Raw genomic sequence first — 20,287 nt, 5'->3', positions numbered from 1 at the left:
TTTATTGACTACCGCGCGGCTTCTTGCCGTGCGGCAAGCGTTTCCGCGTTCTGTGTGCAGAATCTCATATTATTTAATCATTTTTCATATAATTCCTATTTTCCTATTCCTATTCCTACTCCTATTTCCTATTCTTATTTTCACATAACCATTTTTTAATAATCATTATAACATTAAAAATATATTAAAAATCTGTGTATCCTTATTTATTGTCAATCTAATTATTGGCGTGTAAAAGCGGTATCACGACGTAAGAATCAACTTCGTCGTATTGTTTTAATTTTAAAGATTTTCGTTTTACTCGCGTTGCTGGAACTTTTATAATATCTGAAGTAGTATTATTAGTTATCAAAAATATGCATAACTTTTTCGAATCACACGGAACTGTAAAAAAAGACTGTAGATTTAGAAAACATTGTGCACGGATAGATAATATGCAGTTATCTTGAAATATATCTAAAACATAAATAATAGAATTATCATCAAGTAATGCGCAGTTATCGCTTGTCTTTTTTGAAATTCTAAAACTATTAAATTGTAAATAAGAAATTTCGTTTTTTTTATAAACAGTAATAGAATATTTCATTACGTGACATTTTAGAATTGGAAGTTGTACTTCTTCAGAAATACGATTGGATAATTCTTGCAAAGGTTTTCCGCATTTATGTAGTTTCTCTTTTATTTTTTGCATATAATTTTCATACTTGAAGCAACTGAAATTATCTAGGGAACCAAAAGTTTTCACATCATTAGCAAGATGAAGAATATTATGAACGTTATATGAAAGATATTTCTTATCATAAAGTTCTGCATAGTGAGAAACAAACCATAATAATAAAGAATTAGCATAATCATTGACCTTCACACATAGACACGGATCTATTAACATTCTTATAGCAACACTAAGGCAAAGAAAGTGATTGTACAACATCGGAGATAATATTGATTTCATAATGACAATTCCAGTGTACAATAAAAATTGTCGAAACTCTGTAGCCTTCCATTTGTCGACATCGTATAAACCTCTAGGTTTTCTTGCAAATTCAATTGGAATATAAGGCTTTATTGATATTAAATAACTGGAAATTTTATGGACATTGTCTATTGATAAGCGTACATTTTTGTTTCCTCTTAACCATATTTGTAATAATCTTTTCATAACACCAAGGCAAATTAGGTGCATATAATCAAGTGGTATTTGAGACACCATGCCAATAGAAAGGTTTTCTAAAATAGAGTCACCTGTGTGATGTTCAATGTGCGTACGATTTTTAAATGTGTCATTCGTACGTAAAGTATTATCAGTTTCTAAATAAATTACTCGATTATCTACAAAATCGCCTTCTTGAATACATTTTGTACAGGCAAAGTATCCTGTATGGCCTTTAGTACATATAATAAAAGCTCTAGCCGGAGCATCACACAAAATTGCATTGAGAGAAACTACATATTTTTTATTGGAAATAGTTAGACCGTTTTGATTAAGGAAGAGAAATTCATTTACAAAATCCAAGAGAAATTCATTAGGATTACTTGGTTTAGACAAACCGTGATACACGCTAATTATAAATGGTGATGTATAAACATTAATTCCTTCAATAGATGCCATTATGGGCCAAAACTGACTACCCGAACTTTTGGAGATAGGTAAACCATCAATATTGATGTTTAATTTAATTTTATCTTCTTTTATGAATTCGGAATATACTTTTATAGATCGCTCGAGACCGGAGAAAATACCAAAGTGTGCATAATGACCATTGCATATTGCTCTAATTTTTAGGGACGCGTTTCGTGGTGTATTAACTAAACTCCTTACATCAAAAGGTAAATTTTTGTTGCCGTGTTTTTTAAGAATTTTCAATAATTTGTTAGTGGTACAATGTGAAATATTATGTTCCACAATCAATGTTTGTAAATCCTGCCACAAAGTATTAGAATGATCATCTGTTAATGTATCTGTATCTATATCTATATCTATATCTGTATCTGTTTCTATATCTCTATCTGTATCTATATCTGTATCTGTTTTTATATCTGTATCATCTATATCTGTATCTGTATCTGTATCTATAGCTGTTAATGGAATGTTGCATTGTAATGCATTATCGCTTTCTTTATTATACCGCGCTTCTATTGAAAATTTATTTTTATCGTTTATATTTTGGGGCATTGTGTCAGTACTAGTACTAGGTGTAATATTTTCTGTACTGCTGAAAGAATTAATTTCTTTCATCGCATTAGTCGCAATATCTTTGTCTTCTAATTCTAATGTATTTAAACATCTATGATGATAAATTACACGATTTATCAACTGATTTCTTCGTCTTTTTGATAAATACTGTATACTTTTTGGCATAATGGGAAATTATAAATAAATACATAATTTCTAAAAGAAATTAATTAAAAATTAAAATTAAAGTTAAAGAAATTATCTAATGTAACAATATTATATAATATATAATATGATATTATATAATTATTTTAATATTGATTTAAACAATATATAAAAAGTTGTAAACTAAATAACTAATTAATTATATTTAAAGAAATAAAATTATATTTAATAAATATAATTATGGAAAAAGGGCATAAAAATCAATTTTTTTAAATTCATAAAAAAATTAATATCTTCAAATCATGACCTCTGTTTTCAGAACGTTTCAAAGATATGATTACTACACCTTTAAAAAAAATTGGTTTTAATCGCATTATTTTTCACTAAGTAATATTCTAATAATAACTTTGAAGTTGATTTTCTCGAAATTAACGTTTTGGCATATGTGCCCTTTCTTCATCAATGGCCTCAATTATTTTGAGCACAAAATTATAAATATATAACTATGCTTTCACTTACATTCAATGTTGAGTACTTCTATAGGCTGAATACTTTACACTTCCGTAGACGTATGAACAAGATGTGTTTTAAATATGTAACACTTTGTCTCCACTATAATGTGCGTAATAGACACAGACTTCTATGGTATAATAGATGATGATCTGAAATATAAAACTTAATTAAATTACAAGAAAAAGTAATGCGATAAAAAAATACAGAAGTTATATACTAGTCAAAATTTTATATCAATGTTTTATAACCATAAAATATTTAATAGAGGTTTACCTCCTTTAACGATCAAATTCATAATAGACATATAATTTTAATAAAAATCGACGTAATAATTGTAAAAAACTATTAAAGATTCAAATAATGCATTCAGTATCATATGAAATGACAATGCCTTTTAGAATTAATTATATTTTTATGATTTTATTTGGAATTTTATTGTTATCATAACCTATACTATTTTTCTAAAAACTGAATTTATAAGAAACTAACAAATACATGCAAAATATTATAAAAAATATATTAAAAAATATTTACACTAATTAAATTTATTATTTTATACAGAGTTTAATAAAATTATTTAAATAAATATATAAAGATTACCTTTAGTATATGCGTGCAGCACGTTACTTTCGAGAAAGTCCAAACTCGGAAAGGACGATTTTCTTTTTTTTCTTCTTTATGGCTTCCAATTTCTCGTACGCCATTTATGATAATGCTTGTGCACATCAACTTTCAATTCGTAGTCCAAAAAATACATTTTAAATAGAAAAACTCGCGCAAAATGCACCAAAACACGCACTCGGAGGGTATTTAAGGACGAGAGAAATCGGACATAAATATGCACATATGATATAGGGCGTCTGCACAGGACGCGACAACGCTTGCGCGTGGCAAAAGGCACGCGGTAGCCAATCCTATTTTGTATGCAGGAGCCTAATGTAATATAACAGTTTTATAATAATTATATATTGTATATGAAAAATTATATATAACATTGTTATAACATTTTAATAACATGTTCATGTTACATTAATGTTACTAAGATATAACTAGTGCATAACAGAATAATATAATAGTTATAAAACACAGTTATATTGCATATATGAAGAAAAATTATATCACCTACACATAACTACAATATAACATTCGTTATATTGCGTGTTATTTCTATGTATATAATATTAATATTCTGTGTTTGCGCTGGGATATATATATATTATCACATTTATCTTATATATATATATATATTATCACATTTATTTTTTATAGTAACGTTATATATCTGTACATTCTATATATTTATATATGTAATATTAATTATAGACATTTTATTATAAAATTACTATGTAAAATGTAAATTTTGTCTAGTTATTAAGTATTTTGTTTTTAAGTATTATATGTAAGTATTATATATAAGTATTTTATTATATAACTATTTAATTATATATTATATATATGTAAGTATTTTACAAAAGTATACACTTCTTTTATATGTATTGTTATTTTATATATGTATATATATATATATATATATATATATATATATACATAAAATATCGTTGTGAAGCAGTTTATATAAGGAAGATGCAATATGCAGCCCAATTCCGAGGATCTTGATTATGGGAGCAACCTGGTAACACACAAAATGAACATTAAGACATGGATATGTGTTCACGCACGGGCAGAATTTTGCCAGCACGCAAATTGTTTTGCCGGTTTCGCTCCGAGAGAACGATAGGCGATAAGACTGAAGAAGAGTGCGGGACGGAGCGTGAAAGAAAGAATTGGAGAGTACTTTAGAGAGAGAAGGAGAGAGTAAGCGAGAGAAAGCAGTATGTGAATTAGGAGGCAATGCTTGAAAAAATTGAGAGGAAAATCGCACAGGAATTAATATAAAAGATCACGAGAATTGATAGTTGATCAATGTATATATTTATAGTTAGCGATTCTAAAAACGCTTGGATAATTAAAGCGCGATCTTAACGCTCGACTTATTTCGCACTAAACGAAAATCAACAGAACAGAAGTCCGAACATCGATCTCCTTATATACCGCAAAGAATCTAGAAAGTTCGAAGAAATGAGACGGGGAGGACCGAGTCTGCGCGATATGTTGAATTTAAAAGAGTCGGTTTAACGGAGGACAATCCAGTGATCAGAGACAGAGAATAATAACAACTGAGCTAAATATCTCGAACTGACAATATTAGATATTTACCTTCCTTTTGTGTGATTCTTTAGAATCGTCTTCGTCGATCGCTCAAACAAAAACACTTAAACACAATATTCGAGAGTCGTGTATATAGAATAAGACATAAATTCACAAAAGGATAGAATTATAATATAAATTTTGATTACGCTTTAACATACCGCGCGCCTCGAAACGATAGTTTCGAAATATGAATCTTATTAGGAAAAAAAAAGAAAAAAAAACAAAGAGATCAGTTACACTGATTCGAGGCGCATGATACGTCAATTACATTAATCTTTACAGACTTAAGCCGTAGGTTCCATTTATTCGATGTCGATAGGAAGTAAGCAGAGTTTTACGATCGGACGCTTGTATTCGGAGGCGGCGGTCTTTATTGTTGCAACGCGTACGACGTCGTCGGTACCCGCGTGACATTTAACAACGCGACCCAAGTCCCATTTACATGGCGGGAGCAGTGAGTTTCGAATTAAGACTAATTGTCCTGTTTTAATGCGATTTTGATCTAATTTCCGCCACTTGACTCTTTGTTGTAACGTGGTTAAATAGTCATTTTGCCATAGCTTCCAAACCCGTTCCGTTAATTGACGCACGACTTGCCAACGCGACAATCGGTTTTCGTTAATATTTAAGAGTGACGGTTCAGGAGGGGCGGTGAGCGATGTGCCTATCAAAAAATGACCCGGAGTGAGCGGTTCGTAATCGTCAACGGAATTTGAGAGCGGTGCTAGAGGCCTTGAGTTTAAGCACGCTTCTATATTGCAAAGAAGAGTAGTAAACTCTTCAAACGTCAGTGTATGTGCTCCTATGACACGCCGCATATGATGTTTGACGCTACGCATGCCAGCTTCCCATAAACCGCCGAAATGGGGGGCGGACGGCGGAATGAAATGCCACGCGATTTTTTTTGACGCTGCATGATTGAGAAAATTTGAATCTTTGATCGATGCTCGAAAAGCAGTGATTAACTCGCGATCGGCGCCGACGAACGTAGTTCCGTTGTCGGAATAGACAGATTCTGGAAGTCCGCGTCGAGCGCAAAATCGCGAAAAGGCTCCCAGAAACGCGGGAGTGGAATAGCCTTCAACGACTTCCAGATGCACGGCTCGAGTTGCCATACATATAAAGATAGCAATGTATGCTTTGCGAGATTTAAATCCACGACCGGACATTGCTCGAATGTGCACTGGACCGGCGTAATCTAACCCGCAATGCAGAAACGCGCGCGCTGGGGGAGAAACGCGTACCGCGGGTAGATTTCCCATGAGTTGCATGGGGATCGCGGCTTTTTCGCGTGTGCAGGCGATACAGCGATGTATAACCGCTCTGACTTGAGTTCGGGCGCGTACAATCCAAAATTCTTGTCGTAGAGTCGACAACGTGAGTTGCGGACCGGCGTGCATAGCCTGCTGGTGGGCATGTCGAATTATCAGGGTAACTAACGGATGAGCTGCCAGTATAACTGGATGCTTAGTTTGAATCGGAAGCGGAGCGTTGGATAACCGCCCGCCTACGCGAATTAATTCATCGTCCCCGATAAACGGATTGAGTGAGAGAATCGAACTTTTCGATGCAACGGATTTAGTTTGCAACAGCGTCGCTCTTTCGGAAGGGAAATTCTCCTCTTGAATGCGTTTTAACCAAAAATTTCGAGCAACCTGACACTCGTTAGCGTGGAGGGCGGTCGGAGTTTCTACAAAACCCGCGCGACGTTTTTCGGGGAAACGACTTCGCGATACATATCTCAATATGTATGCGGTTACTCTGATTAATTTCGGCCACGAGGAATATCGCGACGCTAGATCCCATGACTCTGTAGGTTGCACGAGATGAATAGTTGCTCGTGAATTTTGTTCGAGTTGGACCTCGACGTTGGAGGGAGCGAGCTGCGCCGGCCATTCTGATTCCGTAAGACGCAGCCATACAGGGCCTTGCCAACACAGAGAGTGAGACGACATCTGATTTCCCGGAATCCCTCGTGACGCGCAATCCGCGGGATTTTCGTCGGTCGAAACGTGTCGCCAAGATGCATCGGGAACTCGGGATTGAATTTCCGACACGCGGTTTGCAACGAAGGTTTTCCATTTTGATGGATGGTGGCTTATCCACGCTAAAACGACTGTTGAATCGGTCCAACAATAACACGACGCAGTGGTTAAGTTTAACGACGTACGCACGAATTCCATTAGTCTACTTAACAACACGGCAGCTGCCAATTCTAATCGCGGGATGCTTAATGATTTAATCGGGGCGACTTTAGATTTTCCGACGAGTAACGTTACTTTAATTTCGCCCGTGAAAGATCGAAGGCGCATATAGACGGAGGCAGCGTAGGCTACAGTGGACGCATCGGAGAACCCGTGGAGTTCGCAGTGAACTGTATCCGAATCTCGAGATGTCCAGCGATCGAGTTTTAGATCGTGTAATTCTGCTAATGAAGCTCGAATAGATTTCCATTGATCTAGAAGATGAGACGGAAGTACGATATCCCAGTCGAGTTTGATTTGCCACAACTGTTGTAAGAATATCTTAGCTGTGATAGTGACTGGAGTGCTCCAACCTAATGGATCGAATAGTTTTGCGACTGTAGAGAGAATCGATCGCTTAGTATTCGAAATAATATTAGGAAGGGAAGTCCGAAAATAAAAAACATCTAATGATGGATTCCAAGCGATTCCGAGAATTTTTAATTGTTCGTCGTTCTGTAGATCTTTACTGCATGCTAAGCCGTGATTCTCGACGGGAATATCCTCGAGAAGTTTTGCCGAATTACTTGACCATTTTCTGAGGTTGAATTTACCGCGATGCAGTAGAGCGCAGACCTCATTGCGAATTTGTCGCAGGAGGGGGATATCGTCAGCTCCGAATAACACATCGTCTACATATATATTATTTTCTAAAATCTGTGCGGCCATAGGAAACGGATTCCCTTCGTCTTGGATGAGTTGGCGGATTACGCGTAATGCTAAGAACGGCGCCGACGCTGTGCCGTACGTTACCGTTAGAAGTTGATATGATTGTACCGATTCATCATTTTTATCGATCCATAAAATGCGCTGATAGTCGACATCTCGAGGGTCGATTTGAATTTGACGATACATTTTCGCGATATCCGCGGAGTACACGTATTTATACTGTCGCCAACGAAGAATGACTGCTGCTAAATCATTTTGTAATTTAGGACCGATAAGTAAATTATCATTGAGAGACGTTGCATTTGTCGTCCGGCTTGACGCGTTAAAAACAACTCTTAAATGAGTCGTGAGACTATTCTCTTTAATGACTGGATGATGAGGAATATACACGCACTGAGAATCTATCGCGGCATTCGTCACCTTTTTCATATGTCCGAGCTGTTCGTACTCGTCCATAAATGCGGTGTATTCTTCTTTCAGCGCGGAATTAGTTTTAAGTCGTCGATGCAACCCGTTAACTAGTCGCGCCGCGAGATTATATGACTCGCCGATTTCGATCGGAGGTCCCTTTTTAAAGGGCAAGCGTACAATGTATCTGCCTTCGGAATCGCGCGAGTACGTTGAGAGAAAATGGGTCTCGCACTGCTGCTCCTCAGGAGAGAGTAGGGTTTGACGAGGAATTTCTTCGATCTCCCAAAAGCGACGAAGTTCTCGATCGATTGATAGCGCGCTCGAACAATGCTGGACCGTTACAGTTTGATGCGACGAAGACGGAACCGACGTAGGGCCGGAAAGTATCCAACCGAGAATCGTATTTTGCGCGATCGGTTGACCGCTTGAGCCTCTTCGAATTCCGTCGAGCAACAATTCACTATACAAATCAGCGCCAATTATCATATCGATTGTTTCTGTGCTTAGAGGATCTGGATCGGCGAGAGTGAGGTCGGCCAGATGACTCCAGGCGGTAGTCGAGACGGTGAGCGTCGGCGAATATTTGGTTAAGGATTTTAAAATTGACGCGGTTGTCGATAGAGCGGGATGCGACTCATTGAAAGGCGATATTTGAATTTGCGCAGCCCATTGACACGATCCCGCACTAACGCCTCCAACGGCTGAGATTGAGATCGGCATTTTAAAGCGTCGCAATTTTAACGCATGACCAAGCCTCGCCGTAATAAACGTCATTTCTGACCCTTGGTCGAGTAGCGCTCTAATTACAATAGTTCGCCCTTCTTGTGAGCTGACTTTAACGCGAGCAGTCGCGAGCATAACTGAAGGTCGAGATTGAATTGCTGTCGTTGAGCATAACGCGGTAACCGCCGCAGTATCGGACGCTTCCGATTTCGGAGCCGAATCCAGCGCATTGTTCTGTGCGGTTGAAGATGAGCCTGAGTCAATATGTAGCATCGAATGATGCTTTTTTAAACAAGTTCTGCAAGAATACTTGCTCGGACATGATTGTACCGCATGTTTAGAGCTTAGACAATTGAAACAGCGATTATGTTGTTTAATTATTTCTCGGCGTTGACTCGGGCTTTTCTTCGTGAATAGCGAACATTTATTTATAAAGTGTGAGGCTTTACACAACGGACAGGTTACGTTTGTCATCGCAGATGCTGTTGCGCTCATAATGTTATGCGAACGCGCGGCTTTATTAACATTGGACGAGGTCAACTCCTCGAGAACGCAAGCACGTGACGCAAGAAAATGATTTAAGTCTTCGTAGTTCGGAATTGTTGTGTCATCGCTTCTTTTCAGCTTCCATGCTTTTCGCGTAGCATGATCGAGTTGTTGCGACACCCGATAGACTAATAAATCGTTTAAAATCTCGTCCGAAGATCGGCCTAAATTTTTTAAGGACGAGAGTGCGCGGTTCGCTTTATCGCGTAATTCGTTAAGCTCGACTGCGTTTTCGCGAGAGACGCTTGGGAGATTATGAAGAGCGGAGACGTGTGTTTCAATTAACCGCCGCTTATTTTCGTAACGCGAAACGAGCGTTTTCCACGCGATTTCAAAATTATCAGCAGTAATCGGAATGCTTTTAATGGAATCGAGAGCACGGCCGGTCAGACTCGACGCTAAGAAATGCATGCGGGCGAATGCAGTAATATCTCTATTTACTATAATCAGCGACGTGAATCGATCGCGGAAGCTTTCCCAGTCGTCGTAGTTTCCGGAAAACGGTGGAATTTTAATTGGCGGCAGATGCGACAAAGAAAATGATGATATGCATTCACCCTGACTGGAGATTCGACTGGATGACTGAAGGGGGTCTCCGGGCGGGTCGATTTCCTCGAGACATTCGGCCATGTAGTCCAACGTGTTCTGGTAGACGTCTTCGTGCTCGTCGAACATCTTATCTCGAAAGTATGCCACTGCGTCGCGTTTGTCCTCTGGGATGTTTTGCTGGATCCCAGCGTGGGTTTGAATACATTGCGTCCATGTCTCCTTTAACGAGGTCACTCGCGATCGGATTTTTGCAGCCGTATAATTATTCTTCCCGATCTTTTTAAAATTGTCGAGCGAGCGAGAGACCGTATGAAATAGCGATAGTTGCCTTTGGCACAGTTCACTCATTGTTATTTGAGTTGAATGTCACTCCGGTCACACGGCACTCCGGGACAATTTTGCATAAATCACCTTATCCGGCTCGAAGGACCAAATTATGTTCACGCACGGGCAGAATTTTGCCAGCACGCAAATTGTTTTGCCGGTTTCGCTCCGAGAGAACGATAGGCGATAAGACTGAAGAAGAGTGCGGGACGGAGCGTGAAAGAAAGAATTGGAGAGTACTTTAGAGAGAGAAGGAGAGAGTAAGCGAGAGAAAGCAGTATGTGAATTAGGAGGCAATGCTTGAAAAAATTGAGAGGAAAATCGCACAGGAATTAATATAAAAGATCACGAGAATTGATAGTTGATCAATGTATATATTTATAGTTAGCGATTCTAAAAACGCTTGGATAATTAAAGCGCGATCTTAACGCTCGACTTATTTCGCACTAAACGAAAATCAACAGAACAGAAGTCCGAACATCGATCTCCTTATATACCGCAAAGAATCTAGAAAGTTCGAAGAAATGAGACGGGGAGGACCGAGTCTGCGCGATATGTTGAATTTAAAAGAGTCGGTTTAACGGAGGACAATCCAGTGATCAGAGACAGAGAATAATAACAACTGAGCTAAATATCTCGAACTGACAATATTAGATATTTACCTTCCTTTTGTGTGATTCTTTAGAATCGTCTTCGTCGATCGCTCAAACAAAAACACTTAAACACAATATTCGAGAGTCGTGTATATAGAATAAGACATAAATTCACAAAAGGATAGAATTATAATATAAATTTTGATTACGCTTTAACAATATGAAAAAGAATATAAATAATTTAGTACTGAAAAGTACTGATAAAAATTTAAAAAAATTATTGGCACTGAAAAGTGCCGATTAATATGCGAACGATATGTTCCGCAATAAACATTTAAGTGGCACTGAAAAGTACCGATAATATGCGAACGATGTTCCAACGTATATATTTAAAAAATAGGCACTGAAAAGTGCCTTTCTTCGCAACCACAGCGAAGTCTGCTGAAAGAAAAGCTTTTAAAATAAAATATACAAAAATAATGAAGAAATAAAAATGTTCATGAAATAAAAGAATATTATATATATTGAAAATATTTAAAAATATGAAAAGAAAACTTTTACTTATCCTTTTATAAAGATCGTCTGCGTTCTTACGCATCCTTACTCGTTTACTCGTTCGCTCTTTCTTCTTGGATATCTTCCGGAATATCGTCATTCCAAAGCTCACGCCTGCGATTGCGTCGTACACCTTGCATACGTGCCTTACTCCTGCATCTCTCCTTGGCTGTTCTAAGAGCTTCTCGCATCTGATGTTGGAATTCTGACCGAGTCGGCTTATTGAAATAACGGTTGCTGCTCACCGCCTCTGAAAAGAAACAATAGTTACATTATTATTATTAACAAGGTACGTAATATTAATGTTATATATTATACAATATTAAATATATACAGAAAAATAAAGAGATCGTACCATAAATTGCGAAAATAAAGCGGGTATTATATAACGGCCGTTGTCGTTCTTCTTCTCCCACCAAGTGAATGACGGCGTTATCGAATCCTGTAATCCTTCAGGCATAGATTTACCGCTTCCTTCAAATTAAATCCGCCAATGTATTTCAAATAATTCACCTAGAAAAAGTATTGAAAAATAATTTTAATGCATATTTCATACAGACAACAGAAAGTTTTTATATCTGTTTACTTACAACTTCACGATAATCGTCATCGTTAATAGTTTCAAAAGCATCCATCTCGACCACTGATGATATAGGCAAACAGGCTGGTTTACGCGATACGCGATCGCGTTCGCGGTCGCGATCATTGTTGCTTTGCACGCATCTCAACAAATTGTGCAGCAAACCATTCATTCTTCTGCAAATAAAGTATAATAAAAGCATCTATATTATAGACATCATGTGTTAATATAGATATATTTGATTTACTTATTTGAGTTCGACATCAATGCTACTCAATTTTTCTTGCATTATTCTATGAACATTGTACAAGTAACGTTTACATTTTCTTTCTTATATATAATATTCTTATATAACGAAACAAATATATTTATTTAGAAATCACTATTTTTCTTTAAATATATATAAATTTACCGATTGTCGGCCGTTTTTTCTGTAGACCATGGGATTTCAACGCGAGTCATTTCATTCATCTGAAAATTATCCTGTGCATCAGCGTGAATAGATGTATGTGGATGTGATGTGTGTGAATGTGATGTGTGTGAATGTGATGTGTGTGGGTGTGATGTGTGTGGATGTGATGTTAAAGATGTCATAGTAGATGTATAAGATTGAATGTTTGCGGATGTGCATGGATGTGTTATAGTGGATGTATAAGGTTGAATGTTTGTGGATGTGTGTGGATGTGTGTGGATGTGTTATAGTGGATGTGTAAGGTTGAATGTTTGTGGATGTGTGTGGATGTGTTATAGTGGATGTATAAGGTTGAATGTTTGTGGATGTGTGTGGATGTATAAGGTTGAATGTGTGTGGATGTGTTATAGTGGATGTATAAGGTTGAATGTGTGTGGATGTGATGTTAAAAGTGTTACAGTGGATGTATTAAAAGCTTGAATGTTTGTTTCTGATTGCGTATGGATAGGAATGTGTGGTTGTGTGTCCGTGTGTTCTGGTGTATAAATATTAGTATTAGTATTAGTATTAGTAAAATTCTCATCCATATCAGAATCATCTGAATTATCTCAAAGTCTTTTTAGATGATCGACATCCGTGTCAATGTCCCCAGCCGTGACAGTCTTTGGGATCTTCCTACGTTTCAGTGATTCATCGGAGGAAGTGGTGTTATAGCGAGAAGGCTTCCCAACAGTGCGTTTCGGTCGTCCCTCCATCTGTTTGTAAGCAAAAATATACATATGTCGATTATAGTACAATATACATTATAATATAATATAGCACAATAAATATATAGCACAATATATATATATATAATATTTGATTAAATATAGTTATAAAATATAAAAACAAAAATAAAAAATTAGAAAATATACGTAATCTTTGAAAGTATAAATAAAATATATTGCATTATATTGCATATGTTGCATTATATTTAACTTTTTCATACAGGCAAATTTAAATTAAGAAAAAAAAAATATTAAATATTAAAATATTAAAATGTTAAGATAAAATTCAAATTGTACTCACAAAAATATTAAACTGCACACAATTTATAGTAAACTATTAAGAAAATTATTCTGTTGTAAACATGCATATTATGTGTGTGTGTGTGTGTGTGTGTGTTCAATAATGGATATAATACATAATGTATCAAAAGCAAAAAAAAAGAAAGCGACAAAGAGGCAGAAGATTAAGACGAAAATAATAATAAAATAGTATTTTTTAAACTAGCAAACATTTGTTTAAAAAAAAGAGAAGGAAAACAGAAAGCAAACCAACAAATCAAGAAACCAAGAAACCAAAAAATCCGAACCAAGAAGACAAACAAGAAAATAAAATATCGTAAAGTACAAAAAATTCATGCAGAAAAGAAAACCATAATCCTTTAATCCTTTACAAAAACTTGTCAAAGATTTTTGCAAAGATATATTTTACACCTTCTCACTATGTATAATAGCAGCGACAACGTATCGAGGTGAATGATCTTCTTCGTCACTGTCACTGTCATCCATCGATGTAGAATTCCAGAAAGGCATTCTATAACATTTAGCATGAACTTCATCCAGATTAATATAAAAGATTTCATTGCTCAACATGGAACATGTATATATTTGAAGAGCCGAAGATAATATACCAATGTCATAAAAATCTTCAACCTGTAAAAATTTTTTAACTGCTAAACGATACAAATTATTGTCTAGAACAATATTGCAGACGATGCAAATGGATCCGTTATACAAGATGCAGCAATTATCACGTATATCTATGCTCAATAATATTCCGTTAAATTTAATTTTACGAAACTGACGACAATTACTATCATTATTATACAATGCAGATACATGAATGGACGAATCAATGACACGAGCATTCCGTGAATTTCAATCTCTTTCATTCTTTTGACAAATTGTTGCAGAGGTAAACCCGGTTTTCTATAATATTTTCTGAAAATGGACATGTTATTTTCATAAGGAAATGAAGAAAAAGAATCCAAATTGCCAAAATGTCTCGCATCATCGGTAAGATGAAGAAGACCATGAACATTATAAGAATTGAAAGTTGGACCATAAAAAATATCACTTCGAAGAACAAATTTTTGTAGCGCAAGCTCTGCAAAATTCAGAAATTTTCTTGACGATGAAAATTTAGAAACTAAGATTCTTATTGCCACATGAAAGAATAAAAAGTTTGTATAATCTCTCGTCCAATAGACCATACGTTACAATTGGTCCTGTATATAGCAGAAATTGACGATATTCTGTTGCTTTAAATTTGGAACCACATGTCAAGAGATCTAGGGCGTCTTGCAAAATCTGATGGACAATATTCTTTAAGATTATTCAATCTTGCAGACATAACAGAAATGGATCTTCCTGATAATTTCGACAGACGTGAATACTTTCCATGTATCCATGCAGACAAAATTTTTTTCATGACGCCCAAACACACCAGATGCATATATTCAAAAGGTGTTTGTGAAACTATCCCTATAGGAAACATTGATAAGGGGCTCTTACTGCCCTCTTTATGATGATCTTCATCTACACATCTCACATATTCTTCATCAGTTCGAAGAGAATGATTTATACCATTGAAGACATAGCGACCCTCACAGCGTACACCAGAAACTTTACACTTGGAACAAGGATGCAAAGACACATGACTACGATGGTTAAGAATAAAAGCTCGAGCTGGTGCGTCTGCTATGAAACATCTCAACCGTATTTGCACTTTACATCCATGAAAATTGATTCCTCCGTTAGATATGTCCGTTAGATATGCAGATTCTTGTGATATCTGCAACAAATCTTTTCAAGAAAATATTAGGATTGCATGGTTTTTGTGCACCTTTATAAACTCCCACTACTATTGGGCTAGTCCGCTGTACATTTACAATTCTACATTGAATGGGCCAAAGTTGAATAGTACCTGATTTATCTAAACTACATCCATCTGTATTGAAATCAAGTTCTAAGTAATTAATAGATGCGATTGGAATATCTGAAAGATGTTGAATAATCCCTGCTTCGAGATCAAAATGAACATATTCTCCTGGTTCTATATCAGAAGTGACAACACGTGTATGTGGTGTATCAAGAAGTGTTCTTACATCTTTAGGCAAGGTAGAAAAGCAGGGATGTGTTCGCAGAAGAGATAGTATACTATTACCTTGAATATGTGTTAAATTATTATTCACAAAACAAGATGCTAAACGTTCGCGAAAGGATGGCTCAATCGAAGTATTATTAAAGAATGATGCAATTGCATCATCCTTTAATGATATTGAGCCATTATCTTCAAAAGTTGCATCGCACTTATAATTACAATTATCTAATATGTTACAGTTATCATTATTATTTGTAAAAGAAGAACCGTATTCGGTAACTAATGGAATATTTTGAATATCACGATTATTTTCGGAAATATTATATTTTGAACGATAATATAAACGATTTTTTATTTCGAACATAACCCTACTTCGTTGTCTCATAGATAAATTGTTTAATGTTTTTCGTGAGATAGATGATTTTAATTTGATTTTTTCCATATTTACGTATCTCCTCAATGACGTCTGCTGCAAATGATGTATGTAGCTCGTCGAATCCTGTGCAATTTTTAACTATAATATTCTTCGTTCGCACTAGTCACTGCTCACTGCCGCAACGATTAAACTCAGAATGATCGAGAAAGCGATCCGTTAAAAATAGCGGTAAAGCTGAGATCGCTGTGATCCAATCACAAGCTTCGGCCAATCCAATACGGATTACTGCTAGGTAATAACATGGCGCGAAATTTAACAGCATTAATCGGATAACATTACTAAGATTGTAAATATAAAATATTACATATGATATTTTAATATTTGTACATATATATAATATATATGTATTTATATACATATATATATATATTAATTATAAATATTATATAAATATAAATTTTATATATATATTAATTATAAATATTATATAAATATATATTTTATATATATAAATATATATATATAATATATATAATATAATATTTAATATATAATATTAATTAAACCTTTTATTATAAAACTTCATTATCGCATATTATATCAAATCTGTAACTTTTGTCAATTATTATTAAATATTATTATTAAAAGTATACATATTATATAAATTAAACATTTAAAGTTTATTAAATATTTATTAATGCTTTATATTTTTAAACTAATATATATAAGTAGTAATACTATGCCGGTTCTAACCCATGGGGCAATGAGGGGGGTGAGGGGCGAGGGGAACTCATGGCGCGGGGAATGACGTCACGCGGGGAGGGGGAATGACGTCACGCGGGAGGCGTCGCGATGTACCGCGATGTACCGCGAGGGGTCCGCGGGGAGGGGGAGGCGTCCGCGATTTTGGTGCCGGGTCCGCGGGGAGGGGGGAGCGTCCGCGATTTTGGAGCCGGGTCCGCGAGGGGTCCGCGGGGAGGGGAAGGCGTCCGCGATTTTGGTGCCGGGTCCGCGAGGGGTCCGCAGGGAGGGGGGAGCGTCCGCGATTTTGGAGCGGGTCCGCGGGGAGGGGGAGCGTCCGCGAGGGGTCCGCGCGGAGAGAGGAACGCGAAGGAGAGCGCGAGGCGAACACGAGAGAGAGATGACGCACGCGAAGGAGAGAGATAGCGGTCGCGAGATAGTGCGAGATGGAGAGGTAGCGAGATGACGCGAAGGAGAGCGCGAGGCGCACGCGAGCGAGATATCGCAAGAGAGGCGTATATGCAAGAGTGAGATAGCGGTCGTGAGAAAGAGAGAGATGTCGCGAGGCGCACGCGAGAGAGATAACGCGGCGAAGGAGAACGCAAAGAGAGAGGTGTTCGTAAGAGAGAATTTTTTTTTAATAAATATTTTTTTCTTTTAATATTTTTTTTTTTTTAATTAATATTTTAGGATTAGGAAGGGGAGAGAGGAATTTTAAAATAAATACATTTATTTTTTAATATTTAAAATAATGTTTATTATATAACTGTGTGTGTGTGTGTGTGTGTATTTACAAAATGTGTGTGTGTGAATTTAAAATATAAAAATGAAAATATAATAATACAATAATAATATAAAAATATAAATTAATATAAAATGTAAAATATAATAATACAATAATAATATAAAAATATAAATTAATATAAAATGTAATACAATAATAAAAATATATACAGCAGCGCGATGATGGCTGCGAGGTGGTGGGGCGGTGGCTGCGAGGCGGAACTCCTACATAACAGAAAATTTTTTCTTTTTTCTTTTTCTTTTTCTTTTTTTTATTTTATTTATTATAAAATTAATGAGACTTACATGTATTGCATACTGGACACATATTTCGTGTGAACATTTGGTCCAGCGGGCTATTGCACTCGCTGCACTATCTCCCTATAAGCTGTTCAAATGTCCCGGTCCTGTGAATGCGGACGACGTCAATCTCCACATATAGATCTCGCAACCTAATGAAACATCTTGTGCACAACATAACTCCATCCCATGGACAATAATAAATATGTATTGCACACATTCTCATACTATCATCCATGGCGATGATGTCCGCTATGCACAAGCTGTGCACTCTTCTCTCGCGAGTAACGTAGCCACACTCACTATCGTAATCGGAATCGTTCGCGGGCTCAATTTCAACGTCCGAGTCCATTTCAACGTCTGATATAGCATCAATGTCTGATCCAACTTCAACCATTATCACCTCATCATCACTATCATCAATAATTATAACCTTGTGCTCCATTATTAACAGTCTGAAATTTTATGATGGATGTACGAACATCACGGGGTTAAAAAGACTCACGTTAAAAAGAGTAGGGGATGTATGACATAATAGCTTGAACGCTTACTCGGCACATGAGATAAGAAAACAGATGGTCCGAGACAAAGATTCCATGATGAGAATAAGCATATGAATAATATTTAAAATTGAAACCACAATCGAACGTCAATAGAACCACGTTCGAACCACAATCGAACCTCGATCGAACCACGTTCAAACATCGATCAACCACAATCGAACCTCGATCGAACCACGTTCAAACATCGATCAACCACCTTCAAACCACTTTCGAACCACTTTCATACCTCGATCAACCACCTTCGAACCACTTTCGAACCACGATCAACCACCTTCAAACCACTTTCGAACCACATTCAAACCTCAATCAACCACCTTCGAACCACTTTCGAACCACGATCAACCACCTTCAAACCACTTTCGAACCACATTCAAACTTCAATCGACTACATTTAAAAATTATAACATAAGAATGCTGTCGCATACTGAAATTAATACGAGCACGTGCGGACATATAATTCTTGTATCCATATGAGGAAAAGGAGAGAGAGAACAAAGAGAATATTATTTTAATATTAATTTATTCAAAAAAAGGGTGTGGCGAATCATTGCGATGATTTGACCACCAATTAAATATTTTAAATACATTTTCTAAAGCACAATTTTTTACATGTTTATCGCAACGTAGGCTATAGGTAGTATCTAAGTTGTTTAAGGTAGGAGTATCTTCATAGTTTGCATCCAAGGTCTCAATAATGAAATCGTTTCTCGCATCGTCCATTATATCGGTCAACCATTCTCGCTTTTCATGGCCTTTTACGTACACAAGAGAGGATGACTCTTCTTCTTCTTGTATCACACCAGCGATAGCTGTTGTAATCAAACGCTGAGCCATGCTGTATGGAACGTTTCCATCTACCCATTGCAATCCATGATGATTTCGAGTCAACCATGAGGCTTGACGTCTCTCCAATTTTATGAGCACACCCCATGGTACGGGGGATGCGAAAAAATAATGTGAAATAATGAATCCTCTTCTCAGGATCGCCGCTTCCTTCACAATAAACTGTTTATTGAAAATAAATCCTTGTAGATCCACAAATGTCGGTACATCCATATTGTTGCAAGAATGTTGGACGACTGATGTCGATTGTTAAAAATCTCAATCTTTTATATCGGAGAATAAATGCTGGTTAAGTAATTTTACGAACTATGTTGGTCAACGGACAATATTCGACAACACGATCGTGCAAAATGAGACAATAGGCGGTAGTATTTGCCGGTACATCTTCCTTACATTCAAATTCTATTCTCATGTCCACGGTAGAATTTTTGACAGATTCATTTTGTCGCGAACAATCAATAACTGCGAGAGGACCGGAATGTAGAAATTTTGCGATAGTTAGTACATTCTCAATATCACACCCGTAATAAGATTTGCGAAAACGAGAGTACATATCATACAGAATCGACCATCTGTTTTTATCGAAATCTAAATTTAAATCATCGTAGGGATAAGATTCCGAGTTTAGATATAGCTTAACGTTGGCTAATTTACAATGATCGAATGTAGTATTATCTTTTGTCATAACATTCTTTTTACCAGTCTGCAGTGCAAAGATCACATATCGCGGCTTTTCCAGCTGAGTTGGTCGCCCGTGACGAGCTGGTTGGGCGGGCCGACACCGTCGCCTCGATTGCGGACCTGGAGGAGTTTGCGGCCTCGGTCGCGAACTTCTTCGGGGAGTACTCTGCGTTGATACCACTGCTT

At 36.5% G+C, this 20,287-nt stretch overlaps 2 protein-coding genes and 2 pseudogenes across 2 annotated transcripts; all 4 read right to left on the bottom strand.

Moving 5' to 3' along the window:
* Positions 1-217: 217 nt before the first annotated feature.
* On the bottom strand, positions 218-2,359 carry LOC145943356 (uncharacterized). The gene has a single exon (XM_083050878.1). The coding sequence runs from the start codon at positions 2,357-2,359 to the stop codon at positions 218-220; it is 2,142 nt and encodes a 713-aa protein (XP_082907004.1).
* A 3,005-nt stretch (positions 2,360-5,364) lies between these two features.
* On the bottom strand, positions 5,365-10,329 carry LOC145943355 (uncharacterized). Its single transcript, XM_083050876.1, has one exon. The coding sequence runs from the start codon at positions 10,327-10,329 to the stop codon at positions 5,365-5,367; it is 4,965 nt and encodes a 1,654-aa protein (XP_082907002.1).
* Positions 10,330-11,728: 1,399 nt separating this feature from the next.
* LOC145944072 (uncharacterized) lies at positions 11,729-12,427 on the bottom strand (annotated as a pseudogene).
* Positions 12,428-14,139: 1,712 nt separating this feature from the next.
* LOC145943354 (uncharacterized) lies at positions 14,140-18,459 on the bottom strand (annotated as a pseudogene).
* Between the last annotated feature and the right edge of the window lie 1,828 nt (positions 18,460-20,287).

The sequence above is a fragment of the Prenolepis imparis genome, unplaced genomic scaffold, assembly GCF_030444845.1.
Source record: "Prenolepis imparis isolate NDT839.2.m4 unplaced genomic scaffold, iyPreImpa1.0 SCAF_12, whole genome shotgun sequence".
Lineage (NCBI taxonomy): Eukaryota > Metazoa > Arthropoda > Insecta > Hymenoptera > Formicidae > Prenolepis > Prenolepis imparis.
This window is presented reverse-complemented; position numbering and strand designations above follow the sequence as displayed.